This window comes from Pteropus vampyrus, unplaced genomic scaffold (assembly GCF_000151845.1).
Source record: "Pteropus vampyrus isolate Shadow unplaced genomic scaffold, Pvam_2.0 Scaffold104, whole genome shotgun sequence".
In the NCBI taxonomy this organism is placed as follows: domain Eukaryota; kingdom Metazoa; phylum Chordata; class Mammalia; order Chiroptera; family Pteropodidae; genus Pteropus; species Pteropus vampyrus.
This window is the reverse complement of record NW_011888885.1, coordinates 422105-440917: the sequence shown is the minus strand read 5'-3', so window position 1 is coordinate 440917 and position 18813 is coordinate 422105. Positions and strand designations below refer to the sequence as shown.

The 18813-nt window shown below is 44.2% G+C and overlaps 1 protein-coding gene and 2 pseudogenes across 1 annotated transcript in view; 1 reads left to right on the top strand and 2 right to left on the bottom strand.

The window, feature by feature from the left end:
* LOC105295419 overlaps positions 1–343 on the top strand; it is a 1388-nt pseudogene extending 1045 nt beyond the window's left edge.
* Positions 1–17995, bottom strand: part of CUNH17orf67 (chromosome unknown C17orf67 homolog) — a 19397-nt gene extending 1402 nt beyond the window's left edge. Inside the window, exons 1-2 of the mRNA XM_011365002.1 lie at positions 17708–17995; positions 16790–16890 (exon numbers count right to left, since the gene is read on the bottom strand). Coding sequence (XP_011363304.1) covers positions 16790–16890; positions 17708–17759 — 153 coding nt within the window. The 5' untranslated portion in view covers positions 17760–17995. The remainder of the gene's footprint in view (positions 1–16789; positions 16891–17707) is intronic.
* On the bottom strand, positions 9512–9630 carry LOC111742963 (annotated as a pseudogene).
* Positions 17996–18813: the final 818 nt, after the last annotated feature.

Below are 18813 nucleotides of genomic sequence, written 5' to 3'. Positions count from 1 at the left end.
CAAGACAGAAGAAAAGCCCATCTTTTCCTTTAATACCATTGCAAGTGCTGAGAGCATGAGTATCTACGATAATATTGAGGCTGACGTGCTGTAGAATTACCACGAATACAATCTGGTCGACATCATCTACTATTCTCTAAAGAAATTCACCACAAGTGAGCAAAGCACCAGGATGGTAGCCATGGACAATGTTAGCAAGAATGCTTCTGAGATGATTGATAAATTGACTTTAACTTTCCAGCTCACTTGCCAAGCTGTCATCATCAGGAGTTCATTGAAATCATCTCCAGTGCTGCAGCTCTGGATTACCAAAACTCAAGTTTCATCCTCAGACGAGAAGTGAAGAAGGAAAATTCAGCAAGCTAATTTTGTTTTTAGCTTACTGCTGTCCTGGTGGACAGAAATTACTGATCCATTGTTTAAATGACTAAAAACAGCAAGATATTTGTAAATTATCTTATAATATGCAACTTGGGATAAGGAAAAAAAAAGAAAGAAATCTGACAACTCTAACTGCTGAGAGGGTGTGTATTCATGGGAACGTGTATACACTGCTGATGGGTGTAACACAGAACAACCATTTTGGAAAACAATTGGTTGCCTGCAATCCAGAAATTTCACTCTTCATTTATACCATAGAGCAGTGGTCCTCAAACTTTATCAGTCATCGGAATCACCTGGAAGGTTTGTAAAAACAAAGATTGCTGGGCCCCACCCCCAGAGTTTCTAACTCAGCAGGTCTGGGGGTGGGGCTCCATAATTTGCATTTCTAATAAGTTCCCAGCCAATGCCGATACTGCTGGTCACTTTGAGAACAGAGAAACTCTTATATCAGGAGATGTGTATGAGAATGTTCTATATAGCAGCACTATGTTTGTAGCAGCGAAACACTGGAACCATGCCAAATATCCATTAACAGGAGGATGGAGAAATAAATTATGGTAGGGTCACGCCATGAAATATACAGCAGTGAACATAAGTGAATTATATCTACACACAACGACATAGGCGAATCGTAGAAATAGTTTGTTGAGTGAAAAGAGCAAGTCCAAGAAGATGATATTTATAGTGTGGCACCATTTTTATAAAGCTCAAAACGTTTAGAACCAATAATGTATTAGTTGTGGCTGCATACATTTATGATAAAATCGTCTTTTTTTAAAGGCAAGGGAAAACATGAGAAGGCTGAAGTTGCTATACTATTATCAAACAAAATAGACTTTAAAACAAAACAAAACAAAAAAAGATTGTTACTAAAGACCCATTTTGTAAAAACAGGCCGGCAGTGCCTCAAAATTTTAAACATAGTTACCATATAACCCAATAATTGTATATATCTAAGAGAAAATATATGCCCACACAAAAGCATGAACACAGATGTTCCTAACAGCATTATTCATCATAGCCAAAAAGTAGAAATGATCCAAATGTCCATCGATGGATCAATAGGTAGATAAATGTGGTATGTCCATACAATGGAATATCGTTTGACCATAAAAAGGAATGAAGTACTGATACAAGCCATAACATGAATGAACCTTGAAAACATTACACGAAGTGAAAGAAGCCACTCACAAAGAACTACATATAGTATGACTCCACCTCTACGAAATGTCCCCGGCCCTACATGTTAATATGTTTCTAGCAGAAAGCAGTTGGTTATCCGGTGCTGCCAATCTCTCAAACCAGCATCTCCATCTACCCAGGAACCCAAGCCGGAGCACAGACCATCATCCCTCACCCTCAAGCTCAACATAAGACTAAGCGTCAAGACTCTGAGTCTGTCTGCTGACTAGTTCTCAAATACACTGCCTCCATCTGCCACCCCTGTAGGTTAGGTCTACGTCGCTGCTCACCCAAGTTATCGCAGCCTCCTCGCCCCTCCACCTGTCTCTCTGCCTTCCGTTCTTCCCGCCCCACATTCCACTTCCCCCGCCATCTCCGCTCCACTCCGACAGAGCGATCACCCACAATGCTGCACGGAGGCGCCAATGCTCACCTCGAGCCTTCGCCAGCACTGCCTACCTGATACATCGGAGGCAGGAGGTGACAACTAACTCTGCCCCTTGAGTTTGGTCTGTGAGTATGGATAATGTTGTAACCAGCAGGTGAGGGCAGCTCCCTGTAGGATCTGCCACTTTCCCCTGCTCTTCACAATGGCGGAGAGAAGCTCTGCACTCCTGTCATGTCCACGGTCGTCACTGACAGCTTCTGTTGATCTCTGAGCTCCTACAGAACCACTAATTCCCTCTCAGATGATTCGCTCAAAGGGATTTTAATGAAGGGGCTATTCACAGCCATGTGAATAGGGTTAAGGGAAGCACCACAAAACATTCCAGCTCCCAGGACAAGCAATGGAGGAAAGCCACGGTCATGCCCAGACCCGCAGGGCCTAGAGGAAGGGGGTCTGCAGAGCAGGGAGGAAGCGGAGAAGAAATTCCCCATCCTCTCTCTCCTCTTACCCTCCAGATCCTGCAGAGCCCAAGCAGGAGCTGGCAAGTCAGGGAACCCAGTGATGTGGTCCATAGGGTCAGCCTCTTGACCTGGGTAGAGGACGGATGGGGAACGAGTTGGGGAGGAGGGGGGAACCAGCAGCCATACCAGGCTGATGGGTCGCAAGGGTTGTGCTGTTGCCGAAAGCAGGGAGCAGAGAGCACAAGTAACAGATATTACTGATGTTTGTTGCAGAGAAGCCGGTGACTACCGAATACACTGATCCCGCAGGGGGAGGAGTTGTTTGCTTGGCATGCGTGGTTGTCTCTCCCCTACTCTTTCTCAGTTTGCTCATGCTCTGCCCCTTATCAGCATGAGTGAGTGTCACTTCCAGATTTAGGGTAGGCCTTCTCTCCCCAACAAGCCTTGGTCTTCAATAAAGTCGGTTCAGGCTAAGTTTTCTGTATATTGTTTCTCATTTGCATTATCTCTCAGAAACGATACACAAAACAGAAACATGATAAATCAACAGGTTGTTTCTTAAATACAAAGTGTTACTTCTCTTGTCTTGGTTACAAAAGTCTCTTCCTTCCCTCCAACCCTGTCTCTCCATCTCCTGGTACAAACAGAGAAGTGGCCCGTGGGCACTGCCCCGACTACCAGCAGGAGTTGACCACACATCATGGCCCCACATGGCCAGTTAAGCCTGAAGCTTCAGCATGCTACTCAACTCCCTCCTCTTCCTCAACCCGCACTCCCACCATCCAAGGAATGGCTAGATCCTACAGATGCTCCTGGATCCCTTCTCCCGTAGCATTGCCCCTGCCGATCTCAGGCCCCAGCCCTGCTAGATTCCTGCCGCCACCTCTGGAGGCTTCTCCCTGACCTCTTACCTCTTTCCTCTCTATTCCACTCCATAGTCGGGGTGGGGGGGGGGGGGTTGTTTGTTTGTTTTGTTTTGTTTTGTTTTGTTTTGTTTTGTTTTGTTTTTGCTTGTTTGTTTTGTTTTCTTTTTAACAGACTCTGTTTTTTAGAGCAGTTTTAGATTCAGAGCAAAACTGAGAACAAAGTACAGAGATTTCTGATTACACTCTGCCCCCACACATGCACAGCCTTCTTCGCTATCAACATCGTCCACCGAAGTGGTGCATTTGTTATAATCAATGAACACATCGATACACCATCACCACCCAAAGTCTCAGGTTTGCATTAGGGTTCACTCCTGGTGGTGTACATTCTGTGGGACTGAACAAATGTATAATGACATGTACCCACCATGACAGTATCATACAGAATAGCTTCACTGCCCTAAAATACCTCTGTGGTCCACCAATTCATCCCTCCCTCCCCCCTAACCCCTGGAAACCACTGATCTTTTCACTGTCTCCATGGTTTTGCCTTCTCCGGAGTATCATGTCATTGGGATCATACAGTATGCTGCCTTTTCTTCGCTTAAGCTTCCTTCATGCCTTTTCATGGCTTAATAGCTCATTTCTTTTTAGTGCTGAAAAATAATCATCCATTGTTCGGATGGGCCACAGTTTATTTATCTATTCTCCTACAGAAGGACGTCTTGGTTTCTTCCAAGTTTTAGCAATTATGAATAAAGCTGCTACAAACATCCAGGTGCAGGTTTCTGTGTGGATTTCAGTTTTCAACTCGTTCGGGTAAATATCAAGGAGAGCAATTGCTGGATTATACGGTAACAGTGTGTGTGTTTAGTTTTGTAAGAAACTGTCAAACTGTCTTTGAAACTGAGATTTTGCATTCCCACCAGCCTCTTCCTCCACATCCCACCAGCGTTTGATGCTGTGCGTGTTCTGGATTGGGGGCATTTTAACAGGAGCGTGGTGGTATCTCACTGCTATTCACCTTGCAGTTCCCTGGTGGCATATAATGTGGAACATCTTTTTGTATGTCTATTTGCCATGTGCACATCTTCTTGGTGAGGTGCCTGTTCAGATCTTTTGCCAGGGTGAGTTTTTAAAAATATTAAAAATGAAACGAGCTGTTTTGGTTTTATTGTTATTACAATAGTGATAGATATTACCTTTTTGAACTTATGTAAAAATAAAGAAGGAAAAAGTCCCTCCTGTTTTTGGGGTTTTTTTTTGTCTATGTCTTTTTCCTGTTGCAAAGTGATGTTTTGTTTTGTTTTGTTTTGTTTTGTTTTGTTTGTTTTGAATCAACCCATGTTGCCTCCCTGCTTAAAATACTCGAATGGCTCTTGCTGGGCTCAGGAAAAAGTTCTAATTCCTTAAAGTGATTTGTGGGACTCTCTGCGATCCCATCTCACCCATCTCCTAAGCCTCTTTTTCACCACCAACCCACCCGAGCTTTGCACTCCAGCCCTTCCTGGAGAGGCCATGCCTGCTCATCTTTCTGCCCGGAACTCCCCCGTGCTTTCTCTTTTTCTTGTCTCACTCCTACCTGAATTTTCAGGCCTCGGCTTAAATGTTTCTTCCTCCAGGAAGCTTTCTCAGATTCCCTGTGACCCCAGAGTTCCCCTAGTAAAGCCCTGGTCACTCTATTTGGCAGTGACTTCTCCCTGAGAGTAGGGACTTAACTGGCCTGCCTCATACGTTTTAGTAGAGGTGCCATGTGGATTGGCTCCCATATTAGTACGTGAACTCGATGTTTTCTCCCCCAAAAGAGAGTAGATGGAGATAGGAATGATTTTTAACTTGGAGGAATTATGTTGTTGACATTGCCCTGAGAGAAGTCTGGGTGCTGTAATTATGGGATGTGAACCCCACTGCAAAGTATGCGTGAAACGGATCCATGTAAACACAGTTAGGTAACCTAAAGCAGGAGGCCGTTAGTCAGAGAAGTGGTGTTCCACCTTGGGAGAGAGTAGTCATATTTGGTAACATTTATACACGATTAAATTATTTTGATAGGTATAAACAGCATAAAAATTCTAATTCGTAAAAACCCTCCTATGGTGTTGATAAAGTTTTAATAAAGAGTCCAGTTTAGAATTTCAAGTTTTTAAGTTTCTAGAAAATCCTCTAGGAAGTCTGCATCCTACATTACATATAGCTATTTAAAAGTTTTTTAATAATTATGCAAAGGAGTAAATAATTAGTCGTCCAATTTTTCTGAATTTTTTGTCTTCCCCCAGGGCCCACGCAGTTTGAACTCGTTTGGGTTGTCATTGTTTTTATGTAACTCATCAAAATGCTCCCCGTGTGCTGGACAGGGCATCTCTGGGGCAGCCAAGTTGAGGTTCCTCGTGGGATCTAACAATGACTCCTCGGAGGCTTGCTGGACACATTTGTGAGATTTTGGCTAAATTCTGAACTCTCTAGCGCCCTCCAGGAAGTGTTGGGCCAGAAGAATAGTACTTGAAAACCAAAGGCAATGGAGAACCAAGACTTCCCAACAGGTAGCTTCACTTATTCAGTGGTTCCTGGAAGCAGTGCTCTGAAGGAACCCATGTTGCCTGGTTGCCGGGCAACGTGGTGCGGAGGCTGAAAGGTCTGGGTGAAGGTCTGGGTCAGAGTCTGGTTCCAATCCAGACCATGCCAATATTGCTTTACTCCAGCCTCAATCTGTCCATCTGCAAAATGGGAGTGACTGGCACTTATTTCGTTGGGTCACCAGGATTAAAAGAAATAATACAAAGTTCTGTGCCAAATACTTAGTCCTCGTTTGCCCCTCTGAGCCCATTCTCTCCCCTCCTTCACCTGGCCTGTGCAGGGAGAGGCTGACCTAGATGAACTGCAACCACAGACTCCCTTGTCTGGGGCTTTCCAGTTGAGTCTGACACAGGAAGCCCAAGCTGGGGACTAGAGGGTAGGAAGTATTTACTCCTCTGGTGTCTCTCTGAGGAGTCACAGCAGGTTGGCTGCCTCCCTGAACACCACAACTTCTAGGGGGCTGCTCTCTCCGCTTCTGGGAACTACAGCCTTCTCTTACCCCTTCATGACTAGGGGCTGTTAGCCCCAGGTCATCAATGGTCTCCTGTTGGTTTACCTTAATCCTAGCATACCTTCAGCCACAAGTCTCTGTGTTAAGCTCTCCTCAGCTGAGCCTGGTTGATAAGGAAGACCTGAGCATGCCTTGAGGCTGTGCATGGAACAACTCTCCGAGAACCTGGTCCACAGGAAACTTTCGACAAATGCCTGCTGAATGAGAAACTGAAGCAGAGGGCCTCAAGGTGTGGTTCATGCTCCCCTCTGGTGTCTGTGGATTCAGAACTATTTTTAGAATAATACTAAGACATTATTTGCCTTCTCACTATGTGCATTGGTGGATAAAACTGGTTCCTTAGTGGCAGTCAAGTTGGTGGCACTGACAATCCTAGTAGTCATTGTACCCTTCACCATCACACACTCACAGTTTAAAACAGATAAATAAATATAAAATATTCTTCGAGTGAAGTGTCACTGGGGAACGCCCCGATGAGCACGAGAGAGTGACGCAACCAGGGAGCGTGCAGACAGCACTTCGCGGCAGGACCACACGCGATGCTCTCCTTGAGGGAAAGCCCCTGGGCGATCGTTGGTGTCAAGGGTTGAACTAGCTGTGTTTTGAGTGTGTGTTCAGCAGCCAACTCGAGAATCAATGAAGTGAGGAAGACAACTGACAGTACTTGTCACAAAATGATAAAATTTGAGCTTCCAAGGGGAAATTAGAATTTTAGAAAAGTTGTATTTACTCCCATGGGCCTGGCCACTTTCCGATACTTCCAGAATTTTCTGATGAGATCAGTGGTAATATTAATGAATGTCACCACTGATATACAGCATTTATACACCTTTTATAATGACATGCACATTTGCATTCTTACTTATTTAATCCCTGTCCCACTCAGCCAAACATCCAACTGCCTTTTTTGACGGCGGTAACCAAACTACACCCAGTATATGGCTTAGTGCTTGGCAAATAGTAGGACCTCAATAAAACTCACTGGAGAAATACACGAATGAGTGAATAAATAAACGAATTGACTATTCTTTCTCCATAATTTTACCAAATCCTCCTTGGGAGTTTCCTCGACATCTCTGTCAATCTGCTCATTATAACAGTCCAGTCCAAATGTACATATATGTTTCACACTCCTAAATAGTAGCCAAAATTACCATTGAAGAAAAACAACCAACAGAGAGAGAGAGAGAGAGAGAGAGAGAGAGAGAGAAGCACTGGTTTCCATGACATTTCACTGTTTATTTAAAATGTTAGGAAAATGAGTATGCCACAAAGGCCTACAAGCAACCATCAGTCAAAGATGAAAAGCCAAACTTCAAATCTGCTGAAAACCACAAATTCAACAATTGTGTTGGCTGAGTTAGAAATGACCCAGCATTAATGATAATCTCAAATGTTCCTGGATCAAGAAAGAAGGGCTAGATGGAAAAGAAATTTTTATTTTTTTAAATTCCTTTCTTCAAGGGGAAAAGAATTACAGCAACACAAAAACCACTATCTGTGTTCCATGTTCAATGCCAATGGCAATGATTTTAGTAAATAATTTCTCAGTAATTAGAGTGGAAATTGGAAATGGTCCATTATTATGGACGGAGCGGTATGATAATGAAATTAAATACTCACCAGAACCTGATCTAAGCTGAGAATCACGAAGTGGACAGTTAATCAATCGAAGAGAGAACTTTTTCTTAAGAAGGTAAAATCCTTTCAGTGACATTTGCATGGAATTAAATGCTGATGGACTCCATCAACATTTGGATGCATTATTTTGCTCGTTAGTAAAAGCAAGTTGATCACATAGGTAGAAGGGTGGCTCTGAACTTAACTACACTGGGACTCCTGAAGGATTAGCCCTAAAAAAAAGGCAGGTCAGTGATGTGCACAATCTGCATCTCAGTCACTCCAAATGGGACTTCGAGACCATGGGGAACAAAAGGGTAATGGAGTTACTACGTACATTTGTCAAGAGGCCGAACGTGAAAGCATATTTTACAAAGACGACATATAATAAAGTTAACATGATTTATGCTTGCCTAACCAGAACTTTCCTTAAAGGAAGACAGGCCAAAATGGAAAGCCTATTCCCAGGGCACACAGGGCTTACGAATACAATCGCAAAAGACATAATTTTAAGTCGGATGTCATCTTTTTAAAGAATTTCCATGCTTTACCCCAGCAGTTGGCAAATAATTTCTTCCCTAGAATCTGAGACGATTAAGAAGAATTTAATGAATTTAAGGGAGGCAATAGAAAATTTTTCTTTGGGAAAAAAAAAAAAATACTCCAGGTTCTCCAGAAGAGTTAGCTCCTATAAAATATCTCCCCTGGAGAGAAGCAAAGAAAAGAATGGAAATAAGTGTAAAGAGCATCTAGTAAATGTTAAATACTATGCTTGGTGCCTGGGACTCAGAGGTGAAACAAATAGTCCATCTGCTCAAGAAGTTTAGAGCAGCCCAGTAGGAGAGACGGATTTTTATAAAGTCAAAAATAGCCGTCTTGGGCTATGAGAGCTATGCCAGAGGGATGCTCTAATTCATGGCGGAAGGACGCGAAGGCCTCTCAAAAAAGGTATCAGTTAAGGCGAATCTCTACAAATGATTAAGAGTTAACGAGGTCAACAAAAGCAGAAGAAACAACATATATAAAGCCAGGTGCTGTAAGGGAAGAACTTCAAACACACCGCCATTCCAGACAACTTGTTTCTTCTCATAGGTTTCTAATGCCAATGATTGGCTCTGCAGTGTCCATACAGACATCTTCTACGAGTCATTCTTGAGCCCTGGTCCTCCGTCACTGCACCCACACTTTCTGTCCCAGAAATGGCCAACTGGTCTCCAATTTAAGGCACCATAATCATGCTCCCCTCATATCTTGATCTCTGCTGGAACACTCTCTTGGGGGACAAGTACATAAATTATTTTTTAAAAAAAACCTTTTGGGAAGCAATTGTATAATATATACTAAAAGCTTGTAAAACTTTCACATCCTTGGATCTAGTGATTTATTTTCTGGGACTATATCCTTAGCAAATAATTAAAAATATTAAAAACACTTTTTTTTTTTTTTAGGCAAGGCAACCCTTGGTTGACCTCACAGATTGCAAGGACCTTGTCAGCTTACAATCCCTTATTTTTTTTATTTTTTACACCTATAGCACCTGGTCTTCCTAGGTGGTCTCCCGTCCAAGTACTAAGCAGGCCCAACCCTGCTTAGTTTCCGAGATCAGACAGGATTGGGTTTGTTCGGGGTAGCATGGCCATAGATAAATAAATTTGAAAAAAAAAAAAACACACTTTAGAACAATAAATTAAAAAAAAAATACACTTTAGATAAATAAATTTAAAAAAACACTTTAGAAATGTTCAGAGTATTTTTTATAACAGAGAAATAGTAGAAATGATCCAATTATCTAACAAAAGAGGGTGATTTGGTACCATTATGGTATAAAATGTTTATAATAATATGAGAAAGTGTGTATGTTATAATATTAAGAGAAAAACCGGAATGCAAAATGGTAGGTGGAAAAGAAATAAATTTAGCTCACTTTTAAAAAATGATGGATAGAGTATGACCACACTTTTTAAAAAATGTACACAAAAGACTAGACAGAAATACATCAAAAATGGCAATGCTATCTTTGAGGAAAGGGAATAAGATTACATCTGATTTTCTTCTTTTAATTCTTTCTTGGTTTCTAATTTTTCTATAATAAATATGAATGGTATAAATTTTTATTTATAATTACACAAGTAATACATTAACATGTTATTATTGTTTAAAATTCAAACATCAAATATAAACTTCCCTAGATCACCACCTGCAATCCTAATCCCCTCAATGAGGTGGCACAGTTAAGTCAACTGACTGTGTTTCTAGACCTTTTTCTAGATGTGTACATCCCTACAGATGTACCTATTAAACATATAGTATTGCTTTGAGCATGAGTACTAGGAGGGAAGGGTCAATTCAGGGGATACAGAGAAGGCGACATTGAGAATGAAGAGGAGGGTACCAGGCAGAAATAATGGAGAATAATGGGGAAAAGTATCAAGGGAAATCATTTGTGAAAAGATGCTGAGACCAGAGAGAGAAGATGCTGAGACCAGAGAGAGATGACCTAGTTGTAAAACAATAAGCAGTTCTGGGTGGTTGGAGCATAAATTGCCTTAGAGGAGCGACAGGAAATGGGACAGAGTGGTGGCTCGGGGCTGGTTTGTCTCCCAGGTCAACATCCTTGACATTTATCCTATAAGCAGTAAGGGAGCACAGAGATTTTTACTTTGTTGTATTTTAAGAAATATTTATTAGGCTGCCGCTTTTTAAAAAAACAGGAATGAGAGCTACCGTCACTACTAAACAGCAGGTGCTATGCTGAGCGCTTTGCTCCCATTCTCCCACAACAGGCCTCTCAGCGGGGCTTCCATTGTCGTATCCCGTTTTACAGAGAAGGCTGAGACTTGGAGAGTTTAAGCAACTCGGCCAAGATGTGTCAGCCGGGAAGTGGCGAGCCGGAAATCAGACCTGGCAATCCGCTGCCCCTGCTCTTAACCGCTCGCCTGTGTTGTTTTTGTGAAAATTATACAGATTTTTATTTAAAATTTAAAAACCGAGCGTATTGTTGAATAGCGTCTTCCCAAAACTCATGTTGACCTACTAGAACCTGCAAATGCAACCTCATTTGGAAATTGGGTCTTTGCAGAGGTAATCAGGTTAAGATGAGGTCATACTGGGCCCTAAATCCAATGACTGTGCCCTTAAAAGAAGAAATTGTGAACACAAGGACATGCGAGGAAGAAGGCCATGTAAAGACAGATGCAGAGGTTGGAGTAATGTCGCTACAGGCCATGAAACAGCAAAGTTTGCCAGTAGCCACCAGAATCTGGGAGAGAAGCACGGAGCAGAGTCTCTCTCAGAAGAAACCTACCTTGCCAACTCCTTGATTTTAAACCTCCAGCCTCCCAGACGGTAAGAGAATAAATTCCTGTTGTTTCAAGCAATCCAGCTTGTGGTACTTTGTTATGGCAGCCCTGGGAAACTAACACTCTGCATAACAGCAAGAAATATGAAGCCAAAGGTGTAAATTCACCCCAAATCTTATCATTGAGATAATATTGTCATTATTGTTTGACGACGTGTCTCCACACACATACAGAGGAAGAGGAGGAGATGAGTTTTCTTTCAAAACTTTATTTCTTTCCATTTTGAAAGTTTTGCATATAGCGTTTGATAATATCAAGCACTGGCAAGAGTGGGCAACCGAGTGTTCTCATATCCACTGCTGGTGGGAGACGGTACAGTCAGTGTGGCAATGTCAAGTGGAAGTGCAGGAGCTCTCTGGCTCAGCAATCCCCTTTCTTATCATGAGACCCAGCAAAGCTCACATGTGTACAAGGATCTTCATCACCAGTGGAAATAACTGAAATGGGCACTGTTCCAGGAAGGGCTGAATAAATAAGCTGTAATATATCTTAGTCTGTCGGTGCTGCTATAACAAAATACCACAGATCGAGGGGCTCATAAACAACAGAAACTTCTCACGGTTCTGGAGGCTGGAAGTCCGAGATCAGGGTGCCAGCATGGTTGGGTGAGGGCCTTCTTTCAGGTCACAGACTTCTCGCTGTGTCCTCAGGTGGCAGATGGGGTAAGGGATCTCTCTGGAGCCTACTATATAAGAGCACAAATCCCATTCACGAGGGTGCAGCCCTCGTGACCTAATCACCCCCCAAAGGCCCGACCTCCTAAAATCATCACATTGGGGGTTAGGATTTCAATATATGGATTGGAAGGGGGTAGGGGGGCACAAACATGCAAATTATAGTGTAATACATTTATACTATGCTTCAGTTAAAAATGAGCTGAAATGAGACATATTGTTGAGTGGGGAAAAAAAAGCGAGGTGCAGAATAAACACGACCATGCCTTCCACAACAGCCTGAACTTCATCAGTAAAGGGACAAGGTAAGCCTGACACGTTCAAGGCAGAGTGGGGATGAGATGCACGTGGAGACCAAGGTGGGGGCAGAGGGAGCAGACCTCAGGGCCTCGTCGGCCACCGTAGACCTATGGATTTTATTTGAGCAGGGAAGGGACAGCATCCGGTTTAGGTTTTAAAACTGACTCCTGCTACTCTGTTGAGACCAGATGCAGAGAGGTCCAGAGAGGAAGCAAGAAATGGGGTAAGACAGTACTGCTCAGTCCACTCTAGGGACTCTGGTGGTGGCAGTGGAGGGTGCAAAGGGGTCAGGTCCTGGATCCGGGGCCCACCCAACTAGAAGGAGGTGGCACCACTTACCTCGATGGGAGATGCAAGGGCAGGAGCTGGTGTGAGGGCATACTCCAGAATTCTAGTAGCGGCTGTTAAGTCTAAGCCGCCTATTAAATGGTCTTGTGCCAACAGGAGAGTGGACAGTCGCATGGAGTCTGGAGCTCATGGGGAGCCATCAGGCTGGAGACAGGAGTGTAAAGTCATTGGCACAGAGGTGACATTTAAACTCTCGGGACTAGACGAGGTGGGAGGGCAGAGCCCTGGGCAGCCCCGACATTTAAGGCACTGTCAGTGGCTAAGAATCTAGCAGAGGAGAAGGAACGGCAGAAACCTCAGAACCGGAGGAGCAGCTGAGGACGATGTGTCCTGGGAGACTGGACTCCAAAGGAGCAGAGTGGCCACAGGAAGGAAGAGAGGTCACTTGCGTCAAAACAAAGCAACGATGGACTGGTTCCTGGCTCCCAGGATGCCGGCAACAGCCTGCGAGGCACCTCTGCCGATCTCCAGGACACCACTTCTTAAACTTAATGTGCGCCCAGATCACGGGGATCTTGTGGAGGTGACTGTCACCTTCAGGGGGTGTGGGGAGGAGAAAATATTGTGGACTCGAGGGTATGTGAAGCTCTGCAAAGCCCGGAGGCCAGGCTGGGACCACATTTTAAGTAGCGAGAGCTTAGACCCAAACCCTGAAAATCAACTTGAGCACAGTCATGACTAAGGAAATGTTCAGGGAAAACTCAGGCTATTTTTTCCCACCTCCTTTCCTCTGAACACCAATGCAGCCCTTCTGTCCACACAGCCGTGTCCATCAATTTTTCCTCAGGCAACTTTTTCTTTCCTCCATTAGGATCTTGAAGCTTCATTCTACCCAGGAGCTCTTCACAATGTCTTTGGGACATCGTGGTAAGTGGTCAGTCCTAAAATATAACCTAAAGCCCATTCCACTGAAATCTAGATGTCCCCAGATGGGATGTCCCAATGGAATCAGCCTTCCGGGAGTACCCATGCCATCCGTGTGACGTCTAGAACCCACCTCCCTCAACTCTCTGAAGATTTGGAGGCCACGTTTCTCCTGAATTCGTCTCATAGCCTGTTTCTCTACCACTGCAGCTTCCAGATTTGAATGATTACTTTCCTTTTTTGTCAGTCACTTTCACCCAGACAACACATGCCATTCCCCCCCCGCCCCCGCTCATTCCTCCAAAGAACCATGAACACAAGGTTGCTGTGCGTAGCAGACTTTTCCTAAGGTTTGGGGGTTGCAGAGGGTAATAACAGCACAGAGCAGAAAACAACTTCAAACTCAATGTCAGGCGTTACCATAAAATAAATATGCCAGCTACTTCCGACCACAGGGAATCTCGCGCTGTGTGCCCGCCAAGCCCTGCGCTGCCGCCTGCCTTTCCCTCTCCCAGCCTTCTTCGTATCCGGCCACCACTGAGCTTTTCGTCCTCTTCCTCCCCAGCTGCTTTCGTACATTCAAAGCCCCTCCTGCTTTCTTCCCCAGAGCATACTTCCCTCTCGGTCTCTCTCCCCATCTCTGCTGGGGCCTTACCTTCCTCCATCAAGGGTGCCAACCAGCAAGGTGCTCACACTCTCTGGGTGGAAGTCAGCCCTCCCCAGAGGCAGGGCACACAGTGGTCTCTCCCTTAGCGTTCTGTCCTTCCCACCATGGTCAGAAAAGGACACGTGTTGCAGTGAACCAGCAAAATGCATGCGGTCAACAGTCCAGCCTGGAGCCTGTTTCCAAAAAGCATATAATTCTGCAGAAGCCAACGTCTGCCAATATTTAAACCAAGTGTCAAAATGATAAACACTGCTTAATAAATACTCTTAGGGAGAGACGTCTGCAGATCTTCACACTCGTTTTCCTTTTGAATTCTTAATACCTCCCCAGAGAGCCATTCGTTCACCTTCATCAGCGACCTCTCCCCTCTCTGAAAGGGTTTTCTTTTGCACAGACTCTCAGAGGGAGAAGCAAAATAAAATAACCCAACCAGTCATCTCTCGGTAACTTCAACTTAGTGGTGAGCGACCAAGTCTCTGGGCTCAGCTCCCAAGGGCGCAGGCAGTCCCCAGAGATCACTCACTACCTCTGCTTATTTCTCCCAGTCCATTTGTCTGTCTCCTGGGTACCATGGCAAGGAGGTGCAATAACGGGTCCAAAAAATGTCATTTTCCCATTTCCCATGTATAACGGTATCTGAAGGCCAGCGTTTCAGAGGCTGGGTCATGAGACTCTAAATGGCACCTGTAAACCAGCTCTAATCACATCATCCTCCTGCTTAAAGTCCTTTGGCAGCTCCTAATGAGTAGAGAATGAAAGTCAACTCCGCTGTGACAGCCAAGGCCTTCCAACCTGGCTCTGAGACTACCTTCTTTGGCTATCGACTGTCATATGGCCCAGATACTCGAGTCGAAGTCAAAAGTAGAAGAGAGGGGAGGTCAGGGGCTGCCAAGTAGGACTGTCACATGGGCTCACACGCTACAGCCCAGGGACCAATGAGTCAGGAGTCTAAGGCCCCTTGATTTGTGGTGAACCACACCTTCCTGCCTCTACCAGCTAGAGCTCCCAGGGACCCTCACACCAGGCACCCTTCCCACACCCACGCCCTCTGCCCTCCTAACCCGCATCCCCCATGCTCAGGACCCCACATGCTCTTGGTTTCCCCCTATTCCTCCCGAATTCTTTCTCGGCCCCATCAAGTTCCTCTTCCTCTGTCCACTCTGAGCGCTGGTGTCCCCAGACTTCAGTCCGGGGCCTCTTCTAATTCCCTCTCAAACCATCGGTCTAAACCCTCGGTCTGCACTTTCCCACCTGAAAAAATCCTTTGATTGTCCTCTGCGGAACACAAGGCAAAGTCCAGCTTACTCCAATCCTTCTCGATCTCACCCCTGCCCACCTCCCAGTCCCCTTCCACCCTGCGCTTAGATATTCTGAGCCACCTCTGATTTCTTCCACCAAAGATGACAAAGCCACGTCCCCCCTTAACAGCCTATAGTCCTTGATTCGTTTCTAAACCACTTTATACAATAGCCATTTGCTGACTTCTCTATGTCTGCCAGCGACTCTGAGCAGAAGCCCAGGCAATTTCTGCCCCTCACCCTCTGGTATGTAACACTCAAAGGAGTAGTTATTGTTTACTGAGTACTGTTTCAAGTATCTTACTATGAATTACTTTATATCATCCTCATAAAGTAGTTGTTTTACATTATTATTCCTAATAACAATATTCTAATAATGTAAGTAATGATATCTATTGTTACCCCCATTTTATAGATGAGGGTCTTCAAGTACAGAAAAGTAAGGAAACTTCCCCAAGTTTACAGTTACAAAAGCGGGAGATGCAAACCCAGACAGTCGGCGCTCTTCATCACTTTGCGATACTGCATCTTTATAAGAACGTTTTAAATGAACGAATCAAATTCCACATGCATCTGGAGCGAGTGAAGGTAAGTGCTGCTACAGATCTTTCTGAGCCTGACAAGAAGATGCATGAAAAGCAGGGAGCCCAGCTGAAGTAGGCTCGGGGTGGGGACCAGCCACGGCTTCCCAGACATGCGAACTTTGCCTGGGTCACTGCGACTTACCCTCCTCTCCTGGGCAGGGCACAAATAACAGGAATGTCAGCACTTCCACCGCAAGAGGGGAAGACAAGCCAGGCTCAAATAGGCCAGGGGCCAGCACCCACCACAAATCACAAAATGGGGGCCAGGGAGGGTGCCCTGGTTCAGAAAGACTGGACAGGCGGACACCACAAACCCACAGTGCAGAGCTAAGGCCAAAGACCAAAATTAGAGGCACGAGGTGAGGGAAGAACCCCACAGGCAGCTGGAGCAGAGATTCTGCCTGCCCAGAAAGAGCATCATTGGCCAAGGACTCTGGTCCAGCCTGCTCAGCGCCCAAGGGAAGAAGGAGAAGGTGGGGTCGGCAGCAGCTACAGAGCATGGCTCCCTAGCAACTCATTCAGGAGTGACACCCAGCAGCCTACCCAGAGTTCTGGGGCTCTACCATCGCCCCGCTGTTTGCATTTTAAATGCTGGGGTGACACTCAGCAGCCCACGCTGGTCTGGGATGAGCACCCAGTTTGACTTCATAACGCAGGAACATTCAGGTGATCCCAGCTTTCCTGTAAGTAGCCGGAGCGCAGCCCTCACCCGCATGGGCTCGTCCGGGAACCCGGGTTTGCTTGGCCTGTCCTGGCGCCGGGACCTCAGGAGTTGTTTGGCCTGCTTTTCCATCAGAATCGGAGAGGCCCCTGGAAAAGTCGGGACAGGACCTCAGGGCACATGAGTTCACAGTGCCAGGCAAATGATTAGCAAGTTCAATTTCGATCGAAACACAAAAGTTCTTTTGACAGGGGCCCTGTCCCAAAGGACGTGGCGTTCTAGAGCATGGAAAGGAATTCTAAATTGTTTCTAACACGGTTACCCCAGAGCTGTACAACTTAAACACATTTATCTATTGCAATGGCCCGTTCCTTTATAGGTAGGTGTTAATTTAATGTTTTTTGAAACATATTTCCTTCAGTTCCCTGTCAATGTGTTCCTCGTCCCTGAGGTTGGCTTTGGTGAGGTTTCTTTTAATCTCCACTACACTAAATCAAATTAAAGTTGTTATTGGAAAATACCCCGTGACAATAAGATTATGTTAAATTCGATCATCATATATAGTTCCTCAAAGAAGCTATTATGATAATAAAAGTATGTTAAATTTCTATAATCAGACACAAACTCTAAAAGATATCATTAAATAAAAATCTGTCGAATTTGAGTGATCTCATATGAACTCTAAAAGAAGGTATAGTTGAAGGTTTATCAGCATTTTTGAGAATTAGTGTTCAAATACATTTATAGATTAAAAAATAATAATTTATCCCTAATGATAGCAATTCTGGGAGCCTGTACTTAGGGAAAAAAAAGCATTAAATTATTATATACTATACATTTATATATTCTCATATAAGTAATATACCTCTTATTTGAAATGAAAAAATATTTAGAAACATAAAATAGACTCATTTCAGTTTATCACATCAGCATAGAAACAGGCTGTGTTTTGGAGTGGATACTCACCTGAGAAGGTCAGCAAGCTGAGAGCGAGCACAAGCACAAGCAACTTCTTCATCCTGCCTTGGTTCCTCTCTCTGCCTGGTGCAGAATGAATTTCCTCCCAATGAGCCAGCCTACTTGAAGGAAGCCACGTCTGGCCCAAGGCTTGTTTATGCTTTGATGAACAGCACTTAACCGTATGAGGCCAAGGGCATCTGACTCTGAGTTTTTAGTATGACCACAAAAATATTTTCCTCCAAATTCCTCTAAATGTTCATCCTGAGACAGGAAGTTATCCCTCTGCAATAGGACTTTTGGAGCTTGAATTTGAGAAAGCAACATGTGATATTCAATTCACAGAAACAGATATATATACATCATCTGGTAGTTTATGAGTTTTCATCTGTAGCTTCAGTGTATGCGCCTACGAGAAATAATAATGTCTTACCTTTGCATATTTTATGACATTTTTCCAAAGCCCATTCGCCAAATTTGACCCTCCCAATAAATTCAGAGGCATGCAGGAAATTAGCAGGGGACATAATGAGGGTGAAAAAAATTTGTTTTCAGCTGACTTTGGAGCCAAAAAGACCAGGGTTCGTGTCCTGGCTTTACCTCTTCCTAGCAAGATGTAACTTCTAGATGTAAGATGTAACCTTCAGTAAATCGCTTACCCTTGCTGAACTTTGGTTTCCCCTCCTGTAAAAAGGAGATGTGTGATTAGGATGAGGGATAAGGTATGAACCACATGACAGCTGGCACTAGTCTCCATTATCCATCTCCTTTTTACAAATAAAGAAGTGAGATTCAGACAGGTGAAATACATCCAAGTTCACACATTATGGATGCCAAACTAGAGCTAAAGTCTTTCGTCTTTAAAGCCTAATGTTCTTCCCATTGTGCCCCAAAAGGACCTTGTGCAATATACCAAAATAACTGAAGTGTGGACTAAAGCTGTTTACTGTCAGACAGTAAACAGCTTTAGTCCACACTTCAGTTATTTTGACAAAGACAATAAAATCTCAGTAAGCTGAAGTCCTTTTAAATTCAAATCAACTCTCAATATCACACAATGAAATTATTAAATGTATAATAAAAATATGTCTGGAAGATATATGGCATTTATTTGG